Source organism: Leptonychotes weddellii, chromosome 1 (assembly GCF_054177405.1).
Source record: "Leptonychotes weddellii isolate Sample4059 chromosome 1, ASM5417740v2, whole genome shotgun sequence".
Lineage (NCBI taxonomy): Eukaryota > Metazoa > Chordata > Mammalia > Carnivora > Phocidae > Leptonychotes > Leptonychotes weddellii.
Genome location: NC_138369.1, coordinates 149,163,718 through 149,184,214, shown reverse-complemented (window position 1 = coordinate 149,184,214; position 20,497 = coordinate 149,163,718). Strand labels below are relative to the sequence as shown.

General features: G+C 42.7%; 3 protein-coding genes across 5 annotated transcripts in view; 1 reads left to right on the top strand and 2 right to left on the bottom strand.

Annotated features, from left to right (window-relative positions):
* Positions 1 to 8,715, bottom strand: part of ZBTB11 (zinc finger and BTB domain containing 11) — a 33,549-nt gene extending 24,834 nt beyond the window's left edge. The window contains exon 1 of one of the 2 annotated variants that reach the window (XM_006729566.3): positions 7,791 to 8,715. In XM_006729566.3, the coding sequence (XP_006729629.1) occupies positions 7,791 to 8,100 (310 nt within the window). In that variant the 5' untranslated portion in view covers positions 8,101 to 8,715. Of the gene's footprint in view, positions 1 to 6,770; positions 7,366 to 7,790 lie in introns of those variants that run through there. The other variant, XM_031024043.2, reaches the window with a different exon arrangement.
* Positions 8,716 to 11,792: 3,077 nt separating this feature from the next.
* Positions 11,793 to 16,715, bottom strand: RPL24 (ribosomal protein L24). The gene is made up of 6 exons (XM_006729564.3): positions 16,595 to 16,715; positions 16,395 to 16,470; positions 15,739 to 15,849; positions 13,323 to 13,459; positions 12,856 to 12,919; positions 11,793 to 11,915 (listed from the first exon to the last, which is right to left on the bottom strand). Exons 1-6 carry the CDS (start codon positions 16,597 to 16,599, stop codon positions 11,835 to 11,837), a joined length of 474 nt encoding a protein of 157 aa, XP_006729627.1. The 5' UTR covers positions 16,600 to 16,715; the 3' UTR covers positions 11,793 to 11,834.
* Positions 16,716 to 16,746: 31 nt separating this feature from the next.
* Positions 16,747 to 20,497, top strand: part of CEP97 (centrosomal protein 97) — a 45,100-nt gene continuing 41,349 nt past the window's right edge. For both annotated transcript variants that reach the window (XM_081797557.1, XM_081797549.1), the window contains exon 1: positions 16,747 to 16,924. The gene's annotated coding sequence lies outside the window, so the exon portion shown is untranslated. The remainder of the gene's footprint in view (positions 16,925 to 20,497) is intronic.

Here is a 20,497-nt window from a genome sequence, read left to right as displayed (position 1 = left end):
AGATGGATGCCATCCTTCAGAGCCTGAATTGCAGATGAAAAAAGACAGGTGGAGTCAACTGCAACCTGAACTACAACTAAAACTTGTAATGAGTGTGAAATCAATCTCATTTTTGAAAGCTATGAGATTTTAGGGTTGTATGAAAAAACAGCATACACAATCTACAAAAGTTAGATTATACACAAGCCACTCCTAAAACCCTATTCTGAATTTCAACTTCTAGCTCAGCATGTTGGGGTAGGGGTAAGGAGCAGGGAGAAACACTACACACAACCCCCCCAACACACACATCCACCCACCCACCATCATCCTTGTAAGGTAAGACCAATTAATTTCCATCCTACAAACGAGAAAATGAAGCCCTAAGATTTAGGTAAGAAACTTGTCCAAAGTTGCATCTACTAAATTGCATAACTAGGCCTCCAAAAGCCAAGTGCTTTTCAGTATATTATACTAACTTACACAGCAACACATTTGTCCATCAGTATGACAGAAAATTCTCCCCCCACAATCCCCAAGTAAAATGTAAATGAAAGGCTCATTAATAAACTAAAATGATATAGAGATATATAGTGAATTCCTGAAAAGAATTTCAAGATGTCAAATTATACCATGGTTCCTTGCACTTTCAACCTTCAGATAATATTCAAGCAATATTTCTCAAATTGTATTATGTCCCGGGGTGCCTGGGTGGCTCAGTTAAGTGGCTGCCTTTGGCTCAGGTCATGATCTCAGGGTCCTGGGATAGAGCCCCACAACAGGCTCCCCGCTCAGCAGGGAGTCTGCTTCTCCCTCTCGCTCTCCCTGCTTGTGACAGCTCAATCTCTCTGTCAAATAAATAAATAAAATCTTAAAAAAAAATTGTATTATGTCCCATACTTACTAAAAAAGTATACACTGGACTAATAAATTCAGAAAATTATACTCTCATTTTACACGCACATAATAGATATTATCATATTCAAACCTCTGAGAGTTCTATAGTGAAGAAACCTGTTCAACAAGAATTTGCCAAATTTATTCGTTCATAGACCCCCTTTCCCCCACCCAAAATGTAACTTAGGAAATAATGGGTTAGGGTTAAATAAAACTTCCATAAAAAATCAATTTGCATGGGCATATTTAAAGATTTTTTTTTTTTTTTTTTAATTTGACAGAGAGAGACACAGCGGGAGAGAGAACACAAGCAGGGGGAGTGGGAGAGGGAGAAGCACGCTTCCCGCGGAGCAGGGAGCCTCATGCGGGGCTCGATCCCAGGACCCTGGGATCATGACCTGAGCCAAAGGCAGACGCTTAACGACTGAGCCGCCCATGTAGGGGCGTATTTAGAGGACGATATATAGTCTAATGTCTGAAAATGCTAATGTCAATATAAAGTCTATACCAATATGAGGTATGTAGTGAGCAGATTAAAAAAAAATGATGAAAAGCCTGGAGGGATATATATATCTTTTACATACAATTAAGAGTAAACGGAGAGGCGCCTGGCTGGCTTAGTCGGCAGAGCATGTGACTCTTATCTCAGGGTTGTGGGTTTAAGCCCCACATTGGGCATAGAACTTACTTAAAATAAGAGGAAAAACATGTTCATTCTCTTTGTTTAAAAAAAAAAAAGAGTAAATGGATTGGGGTGATGAAAAATTTCTGAAGATGAACAGTGGTGATGGTCGCACAACAATGTGAATGTACTCAATGTCACTGAACTGAATACTTAAAATGGTAAATTTTATATTACATATATTTTACAATAAAAAAATGTAAATGAGTACAAACTTCCAATTATAAATAAGTCATGGGGATGAAAAGTACAGCATAGGGGATATAGTCAATAATATGGTAATAACTTTCTATGGTGATATATGGCACCTAAATTTACCATGGTGAGCGTTTCCTAACATATGTAATTGTTGAATCCCTATGTTGTACACCTGAAACTAATATGGTATTGTATGTCTACTATACTTCAATAAAAAGAGTAAATTATGAATAGAAGATACACAAAAGAATATATAAATATATATTATTTTATTTTTTTATTTGACAATGAGAGAGGGAACACAAGCAGGGGGAGTGGGAAAGGGAGAAGCAGGCTTCCCGCCTAGCAGGGAGCCCAATGCAGGGCTCGATCCCAGGACCCTGAGATCATGACCTGAGCTGAAGGCAGACCTTAACAACTGAGCCACCCAGGCGCCCCGAGAATACATATATATTTTTTAAGATTTTATTTGAGAGAAAGAGAGAGAGAAAGAGAGACCGTATGCACCCATGTGCAGGCCACAGGACTGAGGGGGAGGAAGAAGGACAAGCAGACTCAGCATTGAGCAAGGAGCCTGATGCAGGGCTCAATCCCAAGACCCTGAGATGGTGACTTGAGCCGAAATCAAGAGTTGGACACTCAACCAAATGAACCATGCAAGCACCTTGAGAATATATATTTCTAAGTAAAAAACATACTTAGAGAATGTGGAAATTTCCATGTTCACAATAAACAAAGAAGGCGGCATTTTTTCCTAATTCATTCTGCCTGTTATTTCCAAACATTTTATGATTCTACACAGTTCAGTATATTCTACATACAGCAGAAGTCTGATTACACTATAAACTAAGGTTGAGTTCAAATGATATTGGAGAAACTACATAGGAAGCATTTTGAAAAGTCCGAAAATAACAAAAACTGCAGGAAAAAATTATTAATGTATGATAGTCAATCAACTGTCTCAAAAGGGGACTCGATGTTTCAAGTCCTTTCATCTGAGTGTTAATGCTTTGATGGGATCATCTTAAATCTAGCTTTACAGATTCAGAAACCTGACCTCTTTAGTTCATCCAGAATTGATTAAGCGGAAAGACTGACTCAGGTTTACCACTAAAAAGGCATCAATGTATAAATATAGTTAATTTACTACATTACTGCAAAGGGTTGAAACTACTTATGCAGCAAAATCTGAATCCACTAACTAGCTTTGTGACCATGGCCAAGTTGCCAAACCTCTCTATGCCTATATGTCTATGCCAGCTGTAAAATGGGATAATATGGTGCTATTGTGATTGCTAATATTTATAAAGCTCTTTGAACAGTTACTACATAAGTATTTGTTAAATACAGTAATACTCACTGATCAATCTCTCTGGTACTTAAAAACAAAATAACAAAAACAAAAAACCCACATAAAACACCACGTTACCATTAAAAGATTCTTCACTGAGCATAGAATGAAAACAAAGAAAGCTGAAAGACCTTGGCGGGTAGTCCTCTAATAAAACAACTTGAGAACAGTTTCTTAATCTAGAGCAGGGTTTCTCAACCTCAGCAGTGTTGACATTTTGGGCCAAGATGATTCTTGTTGGAGTGGGGTGCAAAGGGTCGTCCTGTCCATTCTTTTTTTTTTTTTAAAGATTTTATTTATTTATTTGACAGAAAGAGACACAGCGAGAGAGGGAACACAAGCAGGGGGAGGGGGAGAGGGAGAAGCAGGCTCCCTGCAGAGCAGGGAGCCCGATGTGGGGACTCGATCCCGGGACTCCAGGATCATGACCTGAGCCGAAGGCAGTCGCTTAACCGACTGAGCCACCCAGGCACCCTGTCCTGTCCATTCTTATTGTAGAATGTTTAGGAGCATTCCTGACCTCTACCCAACTAAATGTCAATAGCAACACTTCAACGAGCACCACCACCACCAGTTACGACAACCAAAATTGTCTCCAGACACAGTCAGACATCCCTTGGGAGGCAAAATATGTCCCTGGGTTGAGAACCAATGCTTTAGAGATTTGCCAAATTGAACAATTTGCTCCTGACAGCTGTTCAAGAACCTCCTTCCCTGTCAGTTTTGGATACAATGACCACCCCCAGTCCCGGGGCTTCCATTTTTAGCTCCATGCATTTTAGTTCTTCCTTGATCTGTTTCATTTTCCTCAAAGAGGTTACAATGGTTAGTTGTAGCTATATTTACAAAGACCCAGTTCTTGGTGGGTTTTCTAGAGATTACATCCTCCTCTTCTAGACCAAGTTAACAGTGGCAAAATTTATCCTATGGTCTAAACAAAAATAAATCAATCCTTAGGGTAGGAACTTCTGCAGGCAGCTGATTTAACCTATTACTTTTTTTTTTTTTTTGTAGTTTTAATCTGTTTCCCCTCCTAATTTCATCTTCATATTTTGGAAGCATTTCACTGTAGATCCCTATGCATCAGCATCTGACTGAGGCAGGGAAGAGAGTCATTTATTTTGAAACTCCAGCACATAATTCAATACAGGATAAAATAAGAGGGTGTGGGGGGGGGCGAGAAAATTTATTAACATTTTACATTCTGAAATATGCTATATGTAAATGTTAGACACTGAGCCAAAGTTTTTCAACTGTACTCAAAGGAGGGAAATTGCTACAAATTTGCCTGAGCACTACAATATAACTTATGATGGCAGCATTCTGAAAAGGCAGAATGAATAATGAATCTCAGTAAACTGTCCTTGATACAACTTCTAGTGGAATGACTCTGGAATAGTTCTTTTTTTTTTGGCACCTACATTGATCAAATCTTATTAGCTTTCAGATAAACAGTCTACAATGGCTTTGGAGTATGTATATCTTGAGTAGAAACAAAAAAAAATCCAAATGATAATGTATTAAATATCAAGAGGAATAGCTACTTTAAAAAAACTTTTTTGAATGAATAGCTAATAATGGGGGGCAAACTTCTCTGATGATTATGAATTCTTATTATTTTTCTTTTTTTTAAACTTTACGCTCAACATGTGGTTTGAACTCACGACCCTGAGATCAAGAGTCACATGCTCTATGGACTGAGCCAGCTAGGTGCCCCAAATTCTTATTTTAAAGGAGGAAATACTAAAATAATAAAAGTAATGAGATCATCAAATAACAAAAACTCATTAAATGTTAACAAAATAGCATTTTATGAAAAAAAAATAACTATTTTCCAAAACAAAACAAAATTAGTAAGAAAAGGGGTACTACTTTACATTTTTGAAAATCTTTTTAATGTGTGGCTCAACAGAAGACAGATCATCATATATGCCTCTGCATTCAATTTGTTGCCATATATCATATGTCACGTAGTCTCTGGAAAACTCCACTCTATACTTGGGAGACAATGAGTAAAAAAGGCAAATAATGCCTTGGAATTTTCATGAAAATAATTTTGACTTTATGAATCCTCTGAAAGTATCTCAGGGCCTCCCTTGCCAGGGGTTTAGTACTGTAAGTATGGTACTTCAAGAATAGCTATTCTAGTTGCTTAAGGACTTTTAAATTTTACAAATGTATACAAATAACAAGTGTATCTTTTTCATTTTTCAATTAAACATAAACATGGTCTCAGTTTTTTTGTCTAAGACACTGCACACAAAAAGCAAACAAAACCCCTCCTCCAAACTGCATTCACGATCATTCACAGACAATAAATTTAGGGAAGGAATTTTTTTTAAGATTTTATTTATTTATTTCAGAAAGAGAGAGCACGCGAGAGAGAACAAGCAAGGGGAGCTGCAGAGGAAGAGACTGAGCAGGGACTCTGGCAGCGGGACTCGATCCCAGGACCCTGAGATCAAGACCTGAGCAAAAGAGACGCTTAACCCACTGAGCCACCCAGGGGCCCTGGGAAGGAAAATTCTTAACACTAAACCCTTACAGCACCATATAACAGTGGTTAAGAGTGTGAAATTACAAAGGTCCGCTGTGTGACCTCTGACATATTTAACCTCCTGGTGCTTTTAGTTTTCTCATCTGTAAAAGAGATAAATGTTTCCACCTTACAAGGTTTTATCAAGATTAAATGAGTGAAAAACAAATTAAGAGCTCAGAACTAAGCCTGCATGTAAAACTCTGATCAGTTACTTTTAGTTGTAATTGTAATTTTTAACATGTCATAAAGTTTTTTTTTTTTTAATTCTTAAGTAATTTCTACACCCAACGTGGGGCTCGAACTTACCACCCAGAGATCAAGAATCGCATGCTCCTCGGACTGAACTAGTCAGGCACCCCAGCATGTCGTAAAGTATCAAACCTGAAACATTTGCTCAAGTTTGGTCTGACCAAACCAGTCCTAACAAAATGCAGCAATTACTCCGTGTTTACTCCTCACACTTTTGTCCCTTTAGAGGAATTTCATTCAGATATCGGTTTAAAATAGAAAATAAATGACGGGAAAGCATTTAAGAAGACAATACAGCTGGGGCGCCTGGGTGGCTCAGTTGGTTAAGCGACTGCCTGCAGCTCAGGTCATGATCCTGGAGTCCCGGGATCGAGTCCCACATCGGGCTCCCTGCTCAGCAGGGAGTCTGCTTCTCCCTCTGACCCTCCTCCCTCTCGTGCTCTCTCTCATTCTCTCTCTCGCAAAAAAAATAAAAAAAATAAAAATAAAAAAATAAAAATTTATAAAGGGCGCCTGGGTGGCTCAGTTGGTTAAGCGACTGCCTTCGGCTCAGGTCATGATCCTGGAGTCCCGGGATCGAGTCCCGCATCGGGCTCCCTGCTTTCAGCAGGGAGTCTGCTTCTCCCTCTGACCCTCCCCCCTCTCATGTACTCGCTCTCTCTCATTCTCTCTCTCTCAAATAAATAAATAAAATCTTTAAAAAAAAAAAAAAAAAAGAAGACAATACAGCTGGACCGTTTCTGAAAAGACGAAAGAACTCTAAGGAACAAAAGGAAGGACTACCCATTAGTTTGTCAATTAACAGGCTTGATGACAAAGTTCATAAACTGAAAAGAACTTCAGAATGTATTCAGTGGTCTAATTTCTTTACTCACAGGTAAGTAACCGAGACTCCCAACTTCTCCAGAGCCATAAGGAGAGTGAGTGGCAGAATCCTTCCAGACAAAACCTCTTTTATCAGGGCCTGCAAAGCTTTCGCTAATTCTAACCGAACAGGTTCAATGTAAATCAACTTTGTGGACAGTGAGAGCGGTAAAGGTGCCAAAGACCCTTGCTCTCCTTCCCTAATCTGGTTCCCAAGGAGTCAAAAAACTTTAGGGCAGTTATTTCCTGACTATTACAACCACAGTAACCGTATCTTTTCCGGGTAGACATAGTGCCTCACAGTTTCCAAAGAGCTTTTCACAGTATCAGAGGAAAGAACATGAAAACATTCAGAATGAAGGGTTATCTGCTATTCTTCACACTGAATTCTTGCCCCATAATCGAAGTTGAAGATGGCTGTTTCCAGACAGTCACTTCAAATCACCTCTTGCCTTATTGCTTATTTACGCCGCCGTAGCAGTTTGAGGAATACGTGCAAGCAGATCTAGAGAACCTCAAAACCGCAGGCCAAAACCCTAGCGGAAACGGCCTGAGGAAGCAACCCAGGCTTGGGGCGGACCGTCCCTCCCCCAGACCATCAGCACAACAGGATTTTAGGAGGCACAACACGTAGCTCCGCACAACCGCCGCCCCGCGCCGCCCAGGAGCGTCCCCGGAGGGCAGGAGCCACCGCCTCCAGCGCAGCCGATGGAGGCGGGGCCGCCGTAGCCCGCACGTCCAAGCCCCTCCCGGCGGCTGGCCCGGCCCCCGGGGAAGCCCCCTTCGCCCCACCCCGGGCCAGGGCCCGCCCCCAGCTTCCCCGGCCTCCTTCCTGTGGGAAGTGCGGCTCCTTTCGCGTCCCCCACCCTCTCGGCTCCGCCTGGCAGCCGCTCCGCCGCCGAGCGCAGGTTGGGCCGGCGAGGGGCGTCTGGGACCCCCAAACTCGCTCGTGCACAAACAGGCCCGCCGCCAGCGGGCCTTGCCTGGGCAACAAGTCGCTGCCCGCCCCCTCGCCACGGGCGAGGTCCTACCTCGCCACCAGTAAGTCTTGGACAAGTCGTGCCAGGTCTGATGCCGGGTGTGGTGAGTGCCACCCGGGCCCAGGTGCGCCGCCTCGATGAGCCCCCGGCGCCGCTCCGGCTGCAGCACCACCTCCAGCTCCGCGAAGGTCTTGCGGTGCCGCTGCCGCCGCTGGTAGTACAAAGTCCCACCGCGCACCACATAGCAGGCGGCCGCCTTGCGGATTTTACGCTTGACATTGCCCTCGGTGCCCGGCGCATACGGCTCACGCTCGTTTGTCAGGTATCGAAGAATGGCCCGGTAGCTTTCCTCGCTTGACATCGCTGACGGCGGCTCCCTGAGGGCGCCTGTCAGTGGTGGGGGAGGAAGACAACGCACTGGCTCCGGGCGGATGCAACAACGGCGGCGGGACTGTAGGGAGGAACCGGTGTATCAGAGGTGAGTGCTCTTCGACGGCGCCCGCAGCGCGAAGGGAGAACGGACGAATTGGTAACCAGGGGGAACTGCACTTCTCCAGCGCGCGGGATCCACTGGCGACTGACAAAATGGCTGCTGCACCACCGGAAGTGACGTGATCAAGGGCAGTGGGTGAGGGGACTGAGTCCTGATTGGAACGCACCGGCTTTCTGGCTTGATGAAGCCGACCGAGTGACGTCAGGACTACGGGCGGACATATTGGAAGCGGGTAGGCCCTTCTTGGGAGACTGAAGTCGCTTCGAGCAGACATCTTAAGTCCTGGCAGTTTCCCTTTTTATTTTTCCCCTTTCTCAAGCTCTGAGCACGTGTAGGACTTGGTGGGCTGTTATCTTTCCCGAGGTACGCCAAAATGTAGAGGAGTCTGTTTTTACCTCCGCCTACCTTCTGAGATTCCCCCGACAACATAAAAGCATCAGATTTTGAGACTCTTAGTAAAATGTAAGCCTATGGACACAAGACCAAAACAGCCCCATTCACATGTAAATGTAATTTCCAGTTAAACGTTTAAAATCCAAGTCTTTCGGGCGCCTGGGTGGCTCAGCCGTTAAGCGTCTGCCTTCATCTCAGGTCATGATCCCAGGGTCCTGGGATCGAGTCCCACATCGGGCTCCCTGCTCGGCGGGAAGCCTGCTTCTCCCTCTCCCACTCCCCCTGCTTGTGTTCCTGCTCTCGCTGTCTCTGTCAAATAAATAAAATCTTTAAAAAAATAAAAATAAAAAAATAAATAAAATCCAAGTCCTTCAATGTTAGGACTTACTGTAATTTCTAAACTTAAAACTATTGGCTCCAAATCACGCATGGAATAGTCGGGATTTTTCTGGAATGATCGTCGTACATAGGGGCAGTTTTCTATATATGAAGGTAACGATGTTGGTTGGCAATGAGTGGGGAGGAGTATTTAGCACTCTTATAGCCTAATTTGCACATATTTTTACATAAATGGGGGGGAATTCTCCATTTTACACCCAATATTTACTGAATGCACAAAAGGCTGAGGCGACTTGAACTGCATTTTCCAGTGTGCACTGTGGGTTCTATTTCACATTTTTAGCGGGTAGCCCAGAATGGTGACCTCTGTCACCCTAACGTGGATTTAATCTGCACCGCAGACAAGACCACAGGCCTATGACATCCTACTTGACAACGGGTCAGGCACTGACAGTGCTTTGCTGGCGCCTGAGAACTCCGGGCCAACCCCTCCTCCCCATCTTGGAGTCTGCAGTCTCTGGGTGAGGCTCTTTGACCTTGTGGAGACAGGTTAGGGGCAGACAACAGGTGAATGAATGCACTGGGCTCAAAAAATAGGATGGCACCCGGTCTCTGTGGTACTTGTGGGTGGGGGGTTGCAGAAATTAACAGATGGTCTAGATACTTGAGGCAGCATTCTTGAATGACTCTGGCTGTAGGTACGTGAGCTCCCAGACGCAGAGGAAAGACAGAACCAATAGACCTGGGATTTACTTAGGGTCACTCAATCCATAGACTGAGACAGAGGGGAAGGGAGGAGGAATTAGAAGGTGGAAATGCGCCGCGCCCCTTCCCTCCTTGGGGTGGGGCACCCAAAGCAGCTATCCAAATCAACTCAAGAACTGTGTGCTGGGTCAGCACCATCGCTCTTCAGCTGTGAAATCGACTCAAAAAATAGATTTAAATAAAAATTTAACAAGTCGTGGAAGTGAAGAAAAACTTAAAAATAAATCCTACACCCAATTCAGTTTCTGCCAAAAAATCCCTGTGAAAGCGCTGAGAAGCCCACCATACTTGGATTCACCTCTGTGCCTTTGGGCCAATACAAAGAAAAAGGTTTTACAGGTGGCTTATTGGTCTAAAAGCTAAGAGTTGCCATCCTCCCAGAACCAGGTATTTAGGGTTTTACTAGCTCCTGCTGGACAGCAGGCTACCCAGTAATCAAAGGTAATCAGAATTGGCAGTTTCATTTTTATTAAGATGTGTAAATCAGAAAAGCACTTACTTAAGTAAGATTTTGTGTCCAAAATTTAGAAATCTATAGCTCTGCAGTCAAATGCTCTACCACTGAGCTATACCCCCAAGAAATCTATAGCTAATTCAAGTTGGGTATTTTGATTGGTTAAGCTTTCCTCGTTCATAGCTAATGGTTTTTTTCCCTATAATTTCATAAAACACTACCACAAAAGATCTTAGTTTCTAAGCAAGAGCCAATATATCTTGCATATTTTTAAAATTGATTTTACAAATATTTTTAGTTTTCAAGTCCCCCAAAAGGACTATTCTATTTATTCCCAACACCTAATACAATGCCTGAATTTAACATCACCTAGACAGAACAATAATTAGTTCCATCACCTTGGATAGAATGTAGGTGTGTGTGTGGAGGGGGTGGGATATGTGATTTTTACCTTCACCTAAGTATTCTATGTGTAAAAACGTTTCTCAAACGAGGATGTGGCTTGTTCACTGTTGTCTTCCAACTTGGCAGCGTGGTACACAAGATGATCTACTTTCAACGAAGTGCAAGCCTAGTCTTTTTTTTTTTTTTTTTAATTTTCTAGGTACTGGGCACCTGGGTGGCTCAGTTAGTTAAGCGACTGCCTTCGGCTCAGGTCATGATCCTGGAGTCCCAGGATCGAGTCCTGCATTGGGCTCCCTGCTCAGCAGGAAGTCTGCTTCATGGGGCGCCTGGGTGGCTCAGTTGGTTAAAGCGACTGCCTTCGGCTCAGGTCATGATCCTGGAGTCCTGGGATCGAGTCCCACATCGGGCTCCCCGCTCAGCGAGAAGCCTGCTTCTCCCTCTGACCCTCCCCCTCTCATGTACTCTCTCTCATTCTCGCTCTCTCAAATAAATAAATAAATCTTTAAAAAAAAAAAAAAAAGGAAGTCTGCTTCTCCCTCTGACCCTTCCCCCTCTCATGTGCTCTCTCTCTCGAATAAATAGAATCTTTAAAAAATTGTCTATGTATTTATTTGAGAGAGAGCACAAGCACAGCAAGCGGGGACATGGGGGGGTAGGGGCAGAAGCAGGCTCCCTGCTGAGCAGGGAGCCCAGTGCAGGGCTCAATCCCTTGACCTGAGCCAAAGGCAGACACTTAACTGCTTAACTGACTGAGCCATGCAGGCACCCCAGTGCAAGCCTATTCTTGGCATAAATTATTACTCTTCCTTATCACATTTTACACACAAGTATTTCTTAAACATCAGGCTACTGTTTTTTTACAATTTTAACTATGGTTCTAATTTTCAGCTCAACAAACTATCTTGGAAATTTGTAAGCAAATATTCTACTCAGGTGCTAATGAAGTTGTACTCTTCATTTAAGCTTATTTTCTGTAAGCAAGAGGAGATTAATAGTACAGTTGAAGTTTTAAGCACTTTTAACTCAGCTATCAACTAATGGTAAGAGGTGAAGTACCAGTGAACAAAAGGCAAGCACAATACAAAATGTGTCTACCACGGAAAAGGGTAACTCACCAAGAAAATAATTCATTAAAAAGATTTAGTTCAGCTATTACATGTAGGCCCAATGCTGTGTTTTGAGAATAAAAACCACCACCACAATCTAGTTATAGTCAGATATTTATTTAAAAATCTGGTCCACCAACTTAGCGTTTTCCGCCAACTCGGGGTGCAGAAACCTTCACAGGCTTCACAATCTTTTGCTTAGGTGCTGCCTTCGTGGGAGCCTATAAAAAGATAACATGTTATGTGGCATTATTCCATGCAACTTTTTAAATCACCTCTTTCGGGCGCGTGGGTGGCTCAGTTGGTTAAGCGATTGCCTTCGGCTCAGGTCATGATCCTGGAGTCCCTGGATCGAGTCCCGCATCGGGCTCCCTGCTCGGCAGGGAGTCTGCTTCTCCCGCTGACCCTCCCCCCTCTCATGTGCTCTCTCTCATTCTCTCTCTCTCAAATAAATAAATAAAAATCTTTTAAAAAAATAAATAAATCACCTTTCTCATGTCCAGATTCTCTGTGTATTCTAGGTTTTCCATTATTTAACTACATTCCTAATATTTTTCTTAGAAGTTACCCTCCCTGAGAAGTTTAAAGTCCACTTCTATATATGTAAATGAAAGACAAAGATATTGTCATAGAATGGAGGGGTTAAGTGAGGAGACACAACTAAATGCAGTGTGGGATCCTGAATTGTATCCTTAGAACAGAAAAAGGACATTATTAGTCACCTGAGATCAATGGCTTTGAAATTTTACTATGGTTATCTAAACTGGTAACACTGAGAAAAGCTGGGCAAACTCTGTACTATTATTGAAAACTTTTCAAAATAAACTTTAAAAACAAAAGCCACCTTTATTTTCTCCTTTCCCAATTTTTGTCTGGCAGAGGGACCTCTGAAATCACACACCCAGAAACCAGTTATGAACATCATTTTTATTGGAGCCTTGCACTAAATTTCTTAAAAACTTGAAACTTTCATTAACCAAATTAACCATTTGGATTAAAAATAAATTTTCCTTTTATTAATCTATTTTTAAGTAATCTCTACACCCAACTTGAGCTTGAGCTCACAATCCCAAGATCCAGAGTCACATGCTCTAACGAGTAAGCCAGCCAGGGCCCCTCCTGTTATTTTAAATATGAAATCCAAGACAATCTTACAATTACCTTAGCAGCAGCCATGGCTGTCTTTTTAGATGCTTGCTTAGCCTTTTTTGCTTCCTTGGCAGCCCTGTGGAGTTAAAAATAACTTAAGGCAAAGTGTTTTACTCCTTAAGAGCGCAGTTTCGTAACAAGGAGCTAGTGTTTTGGGAAAGAATTATCTATTCCTTCCCCATTGCAATTATTTGTATAAATCCAAAGGGTTTGTCAATAAATGTCATTAACCACCAAGTCAGCTTAACATAGATTAGAAATTGTAGCTTTAACTGCATACAGAATTTCAACAAATCATTAAGTATATAGTATATTATAAACTTCTGCATTATTAAACTTCAGTATTTATGACTGGCAATTTCTTTATAGACGCAAGTATCAAAACACAAAATAACATCAAATTAGATTCCTATGCCTATATATGCAAACAACATAATCCATCCCAACAGCTGAAATGCTCATAATGAAGGCTTCCTCACCTGATGGCCTGTTCTCGTTGTGCCTTCCTAACTTCAGGTTTCTGATTCCTCTTGGCCATTATATCAGCAAGAGATGCACCAGTGATGGCCCTCTGGAATTTAACTGCACGGCGGGTTCTTTTCTTTTGAATTTCTTCCTACAAAACAAAAAGATGGGAGTGTACTTATAAACCCTGCTTCATGAACATGGGAAACACAATCTTAAGATTTTATTTATTTGTCTTGGTGCACTTAGGCTGCTACAACAAATACCAGACCGAGCACCTGATAAACAGCATTTTTTTTAATAAGGACACTATTCCCATTCCTGAGGGCAGAGCCTCCCAAAGGTCACACCTCTTAATATCATCACTTTGGGGGTTAGATTTCACCATCTCAATTTTAGGGGTATACATTCAGATCATAGCAATATTCAACAAAAATAATTCATGCAATCATTTGAAAAGATATAAAGAATATATGTAAAATACTGCAATAGGCAGTAATTTTCCAATTATAGATTGGTTAAATTCTCTCACAAATCCTGGCCATTTTTTACTACTTTAAAAAGACAAAAGTCAAACTCTTTGAAGATGGTACTTCAAAAGTGATTTAAAAAAAATTTGAGAGAAAGGGGAGGGGACACGTGTGTGGCAGAGGGGGAGGGAGGGAGAATCCGAAGCAGGGTCTGTGCTCGGAGCCCAGTAGGGCTCAATTCCACAACCATGAGACCATGACCTGAGCAGGAACCAGGAGGTAGACGCTTAACCCACTGAGCCACCTAGGCGCCCCACTTCAGAAGTGATTTCAGTTAAGACTTTATAGTAAACAATTTACTTCTGGAAAAAAAATTATCAAATCTCAACTCACCTATTTTATTTTTACCTAAAGTACTGTCAATGGAAGAAATAGTCAATTGGAAAATGATTTATGACAGGAAAGCTACTAAGTAGTAGGGAATGTCCAGGATCAAGACAGTACAATTCAAACTTTTGCTAATAAAAGATACGTAACATTAGCCATCTTAAAGCATTTATTAAGTGTATAACTCAGTGGCATTAAGTACATTCACAATGTTGTGTGCAACTACCACCACTATCCATCTTTAACTTTTTCATCATTCCGAACTCCACATCCATTAAATAAAAACCCCCACCATTCCTCCCTTCCCCTGCCCAGCCTCCGATAACCTCTACTTTGTCTTTATGAATTTGCCACTATAGGTACCCCATAAAGATGGAATCATGTAATATTTGTACTTCTGTGTCTGGCTTATTTCACTTAGCATAATGTCTTCAAGGTTCATCCATATTGGCTAGTTACCAGCTTTTTAAAGCTGAGTAATATTCCATCGTATGTATATAACATTTTGTTATCTATTCACCCACTTATGGGCCATTTCCATCTTTTGGCTATTGTGAGTAACAGTGCTATGAACATTAGCATAGAAATTATCTGTGTTAAGTTCCTGTTTACAGTTTTCTCGGGTATATTCCTAGAAGTGGAGTTGCTGGATATAGTTGCATTTAACTTTTTGAGAAACTGTGAAACCATTTCCACAGTGCTTGTAGCATCTCACATTCAGCAATGCACAAAGGTTCTAATTTCTCCACATCCTCGTTAACACTGGTAATCCCCCCACCCTGTTTTTGGATAAGGACTATCCTAATGGGTGTGTCAAATCTACTTTTAAGTCAGAAATAAATGTTCCCTTCCTCTGAACTCTCACAACACCTAGTGATGTCCTTCACCCAGGTGTTCACTAAAATATTCCAAGCCTCCTGAATACGAATCCTACTGCCATGGCACTAAAACCTTTCCTCAAAAATCTCCATCAAGGGCGCCTGGGTGGCTCAGCTGGTCAAGCGACTGCCTTCAGCTCAGGTCATGATCCTGGAGTCCCGGGTCGAGTCCCGCATTGGGCTCCCTGCTCGGCAGGGAGTCTGCTTCTCCCTCTGACCCTCCCCGCTCTCATGTGCTCTCTCTCAAATAAATAAAATCTTTAAAAAAAAAAAAATCTCCATCAAGCTAAAGAGCGCTTCAAAAAACATTCAGTCTTGAGAACTAGTATGCTGTAAGATTCCACTGATATCCCTTAGGACTAATCCTATAAACATACTCAAAACCAAGTTACCATGCTATTAATTTCTACCCACCGGAACCCCTTAATTACTTCCACAGTGCCTTATAACTCAAGTGTGCATAGTATAATTTATCGAACTCTGGCAACGGGATGCTTTCAAAGTTCAACCCGACATTCCTGTGAGCGGAGCCTAAGATGTATAAGGAGACTTATCAGTCATTTTCACTTCACTGTTTGATGCTTTACAGCTTAAGAGCGCTTACACAGACTGTCTCATTTACAATTTTACAGAGCAGCAACTGATAATCAGTTTAAACTTAAGAGCCCCACAGGATCAAACTGCATTTTACTTACCGACTGTCCCTTTTTGTGCTTTCTTCTGTAGAGGACAGTCCAGTTTATCTGCCGAGGATTCCTCTTGGAAAGGAATGCGGATTCGCATTTTGCGTTAAGAAACTGGAAAACCTGTAGAAGCGAGTTCAAAGTAGTCACCTACTCAACGCAGGAGGCTGAGCTGGATCTCTTAGTACTCTAGTTCTCTCCCCTCACTGGGTCCAGAGACCAACAGGCTCGTGTCACACAACTGGCAGGGAACTGGGTGGCACCACCAAGGCCTCTGAGGTTTGTCCTGTCTTACAGAGAAAGCAGGGAAACCTCAGCTCACAGCGCAGGAAAGGGCGGGGTATCACATTCCAGGAGGCATCTAGCTCCGGTCCCTACCGGGATTAAGAGGATCTAGTGCCCATAAAACGGCCAGATACTTCGGTGGTCCATTTCTCGGGACATCTGAGTTACCCAAACTTCTCATTTCCGACCTGACTCACACTAGATCAAACCTCAAGAGCGGTTCACTTAGAGGCTTCTGATCCTAACAACCATTGCACACACGGTCCCCGAAACAAGCCTTGCAGGGACCAAGAACGATGCGGTAAATGAACACGCTTAGACCGAATTAGACCGGTCTCTCCTCTTAAGAGCACAAGCTGAGCTTGGGCGACGCGGCCTTTCACCTTCCCGTCGGTCCTGGCGTAGCGCCTGCCATGTCCGGGGTAAATCTTGTACCCACTGAAACTGCACAGCTCGACCCTGTAACAAAAAGCGAAAGCCCATTAGAGAGGGTGTCTGCGGCAAGGAGAAGCCAAGCCCAGGCCGCGGGAGAGGTGCTGTGCCCGAAGATGGAAGCGGATTGGGGACTAGGGCTCTTGCTCACTTCATAGCGCCGGTAGCCAAGAAGAAGGAAAGATGGTGAAGAGAAAGAGAGGATCATGGGAAGAAGCCTTATAAGGCAGTAGGGCAATCTCCTCCCCCAATTCCCCTCTCTAACCCCGGCGCTCGGTGATGACGTCTATCACGGCGGCCTCCTTCCTCTGGAGGAGGAGCCAGTTCTGGGAGCGAGAGAAAAGTTGACTGTAGTTTAGGCAGGCGAATGGTTGTTTTCTGGGTTCTTCTTGCTCCCGCGGTCAAGTGTCCTAGAGCCATCGTCCTGCTGCACAGAATGTGAACTCTATGTAGTTTAGTGACCTACAGACAATACCCACAGGTAAAACTTAAAGTCACATTTTGCTTTCCGTGTTGGCCCATTTCCTCAACCAGCAAAATTACATTTTAATCGTTTCACCTTTGGAAAATAGTAATGACATCTGAACTGTCTCCCACGCCTTGCTAATCGAATTGTCCATGACGGTGCCTTACATTAATTATGATTAACGTTCATTGAGTTCTCTTTCTGTGCCAGGAATTACGCTAAATCATTTACATACATTATTCAGTTTACAAAATCCCTATTAAGTAACCGCTGAAGCACTGCAAAATGACAACTGCCTGTCTGGGAAGAGCTAGGTTTCAACTTCTAGCTTATTGCAGCCAGGGGCGGGTAGTTGCACAGAGAAGGGCAAAGCTTTTGTCTGTAGGTTTTGGAAAGGGAGCTCTGGCCAAGCCCACTGGGAGAGCCAATGCTTCAATCGCTTGAGCCCTTATGTAACGCTAGAAACTAGCATATGTTGGGAAGTGGCAAGAGATAATCCTTGAATTGTGTGTTGGCGTATTTGACTAGGAAACAAAATGTAATGATTGATTAATGCTGCCTATAAAAACTGCTCACTTAGGGCGCCTGGTGGCTCAGTCGTTAAAGCTCTGCCTTCGGCTCAGGTCATGATCCTGCAATCACAGAATCGAGTCCCGCATGGGGCTCCCTGCTGGGTGGGGAGCCTGCTTCTCCCTCTGCCTCTGCCTGCTGCTCCCTACTTGTGCGCGCTGTCAAATAAATAAATTAAAAAAAAAAAAATCGTTAAGGGCGCCTGGGTGGCTCAGTCGTTAAACGTCTGCCTTCGGCTCAGGTCATGATCCCAGGGTCCTGGGATCGAGTCCCACAGCGGGCTCCCTGCTTGGCGGGAAGCCTGCTTCTCCCTCTCCCATTCTCCCTGCTTGTGTTCCCTCTCTCGCTGTTAAAAAATAAACGAAAAATCTTAAAAAAAAAAATCGTTAAAAAGGATCTTTTAGTAGGTAGTTGAAAAGATTTGTAAAGTCTGATAACGTGGCTGAGTGATGCTAAGAAAGCTGTACAGTTATGTTGGAACCAGTCTCAAGAATGAGTTAATGGGCGCCTGGCTGGCTCAGTCAGTGGAGCATGCTACTCTTGATCTTGGGATTGTGAGTTTGAACTCCACCTCGGGTGAAAAATAAAATAAATTAAAAAAAAAGAATTGATAGAGATCAGCATGGAATTGAAAAGCAAAGAGGAGGAATTTGACAGTCTGACCAACTCTGACCAGCTTTTCAGAATACCTGGTATACTTGGAAGACATTGTCTAAATAGACTATAGGCAAATGGATGCCTCAGGCTTCCATGGCTTGGTGAACTTAGTCAACTCTGACACTCTGTATAGTTCTCTTGGTTTTAAATCACTGCTGATTAATGTTTGATCATTAAAGAAAAAAAGAAAGAAAGAAAAAGAAAGAGAAGAAAACCACCTGGCTTCTACAGGCTCCAAGACACAGCTGGATATGAGTAGAGGATGGAGCGAAGATTTATAAGCAGGAATTTGGTACACAGAACCCCAGAATTTATAGTACCTTCCCAAGCATTTTAGGAAGATTTTATTTTATTGGTCTTCAAAATTAAGTTTGGCCTGAGTAGCTCTGTGGAGGAAAAGCAGAAAACCAGATCTTAGAGATTTAGCTCTTTTACTCTTTCGTAGAGGGCGTTCTTGAGCTGGCCTCTCAGGGTTCTTTGTAACACGTTGTGTGTATCACACCTTAAATTGTGCTCAAATATTCTTAGAATAAGAAGAAGGTATACAGAAGACCCTAAAAGTATTTTATATAGTGTCATAAGACACAGCTTCCAACACCATCCATAAATTTTTGGTGACTTTATCCTTACATTCTCTTTTATTTTTTTATTTGGAGTCTAACGCAGGCCTTGAACTTACAACCCTGAGCTCAAGACCTGAGCTGAGACCAGGAGTTGGACACTTAAGCAGTTGAGCCACCCAGGCACCCCATTACATTATTTTTTATAGGAAAAAGGCTCAGCTGTCCTTCCTTCTCATTTATTTTCTTATGGAGCAATACTGAACCAAAGTTGGCCTTCTTCTCAGCCTCCTATAGCTCCTGAGAACAGAGCGTTCTTCTGTTCATTGCTTCTTCATCTTTTACATATACTTACTTGCTGTATTAGTTTTCTGTGGTCGCTGTAACAAATTACTACACACTTGGTAGTTTAAAAGTTCAGAAATACATTCTTTTGGTTCTGCAGGCCAGAAGTCTAAAATGAATAACATTGGGCTGAAATCAACAAATCCTTGCTCTAGACTCTGGAAGCTCAGTGGCAGAACATGTTCCTTGCTCTTCTGTTTCCACTCAGATAAACCCTCTTGAATTCCTATCCCATAGAAACTATGAGGTCACAAATGTTTGTTGTTTTAAACTACTATGTTTAGGAATACTTTGTTGACGTAGCAATGGATAGTTAATAGAGGAGGTAAGGAAATTGTGAAGATGAGAACTTAGTGAATAATGATATCATTTGTCAAAAAGACAGATAAGAGAAAGGAGCATGTTTGTGGGGGAAAGGGCCAATTTTGCAAAGTCAGGGCTCCAGATGCCTATAGTACATTAAGGTGGTGGTGTGTTTTAGGAAGTTAAACAAGTTCAAAGGAGTGTTTGGAATAGGATATATTTTAAGAGTAATGGACATATAGGTGATAGAATATGTGTGATGATATCACCTAGTGTTACAGGCTGACTTCTTTGGAAGCATTTCCTGAGACTGGGTTTAGGATGCAAGATGTTTATTAGGGGGCGCCTGGGTGGCTCAGTTGGTTAAGCGACTGCGTTCGGCTCAGGTCATGATCCTGGAGTCCCGGGATCGAGTTCCACATCAGGCTCCCTGCTGAGCAGGGAGTCTGCTTCTCCCTCTGACCCTCCCCCCTCTCATGTGCTCTCTCTCATTCTCTCTCTCAAATAAATAAATAAAATCTTTAAAAAAAAAAAAGATGTTTATTAGGGATCAAGTCCTGTGAAAGGAGAGGGGAGAAAGCAATATGAGGCAGAAGTTAAATAAATTACTGGCCCGACTAAACCTCAGTTATCCCCAGCAGGAGCTCTGGAACAATTATTGCCTGTCAGAGTATTCCATGTTTGGCCAAATGATCAACCCATTTATACTACCACCTTATCACCAGATGTGTGTTGCCCCAGAGAGATCATGACCCAAGTAAGGTGGTTCTCAGTAGCTGAGCCAGATCCTACTGATAGGTGGGGATGCCAGTGACAATGATCAATGTCCACTGTTTGGCAGCAAGCTCTTGCTTGAAGAGGGATCTGGATATTGCATCTCTGTGTCTACCACCCCCAGAAAGAGTGACTAGAGTGAATCAGCAAAAAAGAATCCAGAAATACCAGTATTTAAGGGACAAGGGAATGGAGGGAAAATCATCTGAAGAAGGCTGAGCAGATGAGGTCAAAGGAAATAGAGTCCATGATAGTCACTTCAGAGAAGCCCATGGAAGAGTTTTGACAGTGCTAAAAGCCACATAAAGTTCCAGTAAGACAATGACAGGACTGTAAACATGAATGCCTTTGGAATCACTCAGCCCCCTTTTTAGTGTTT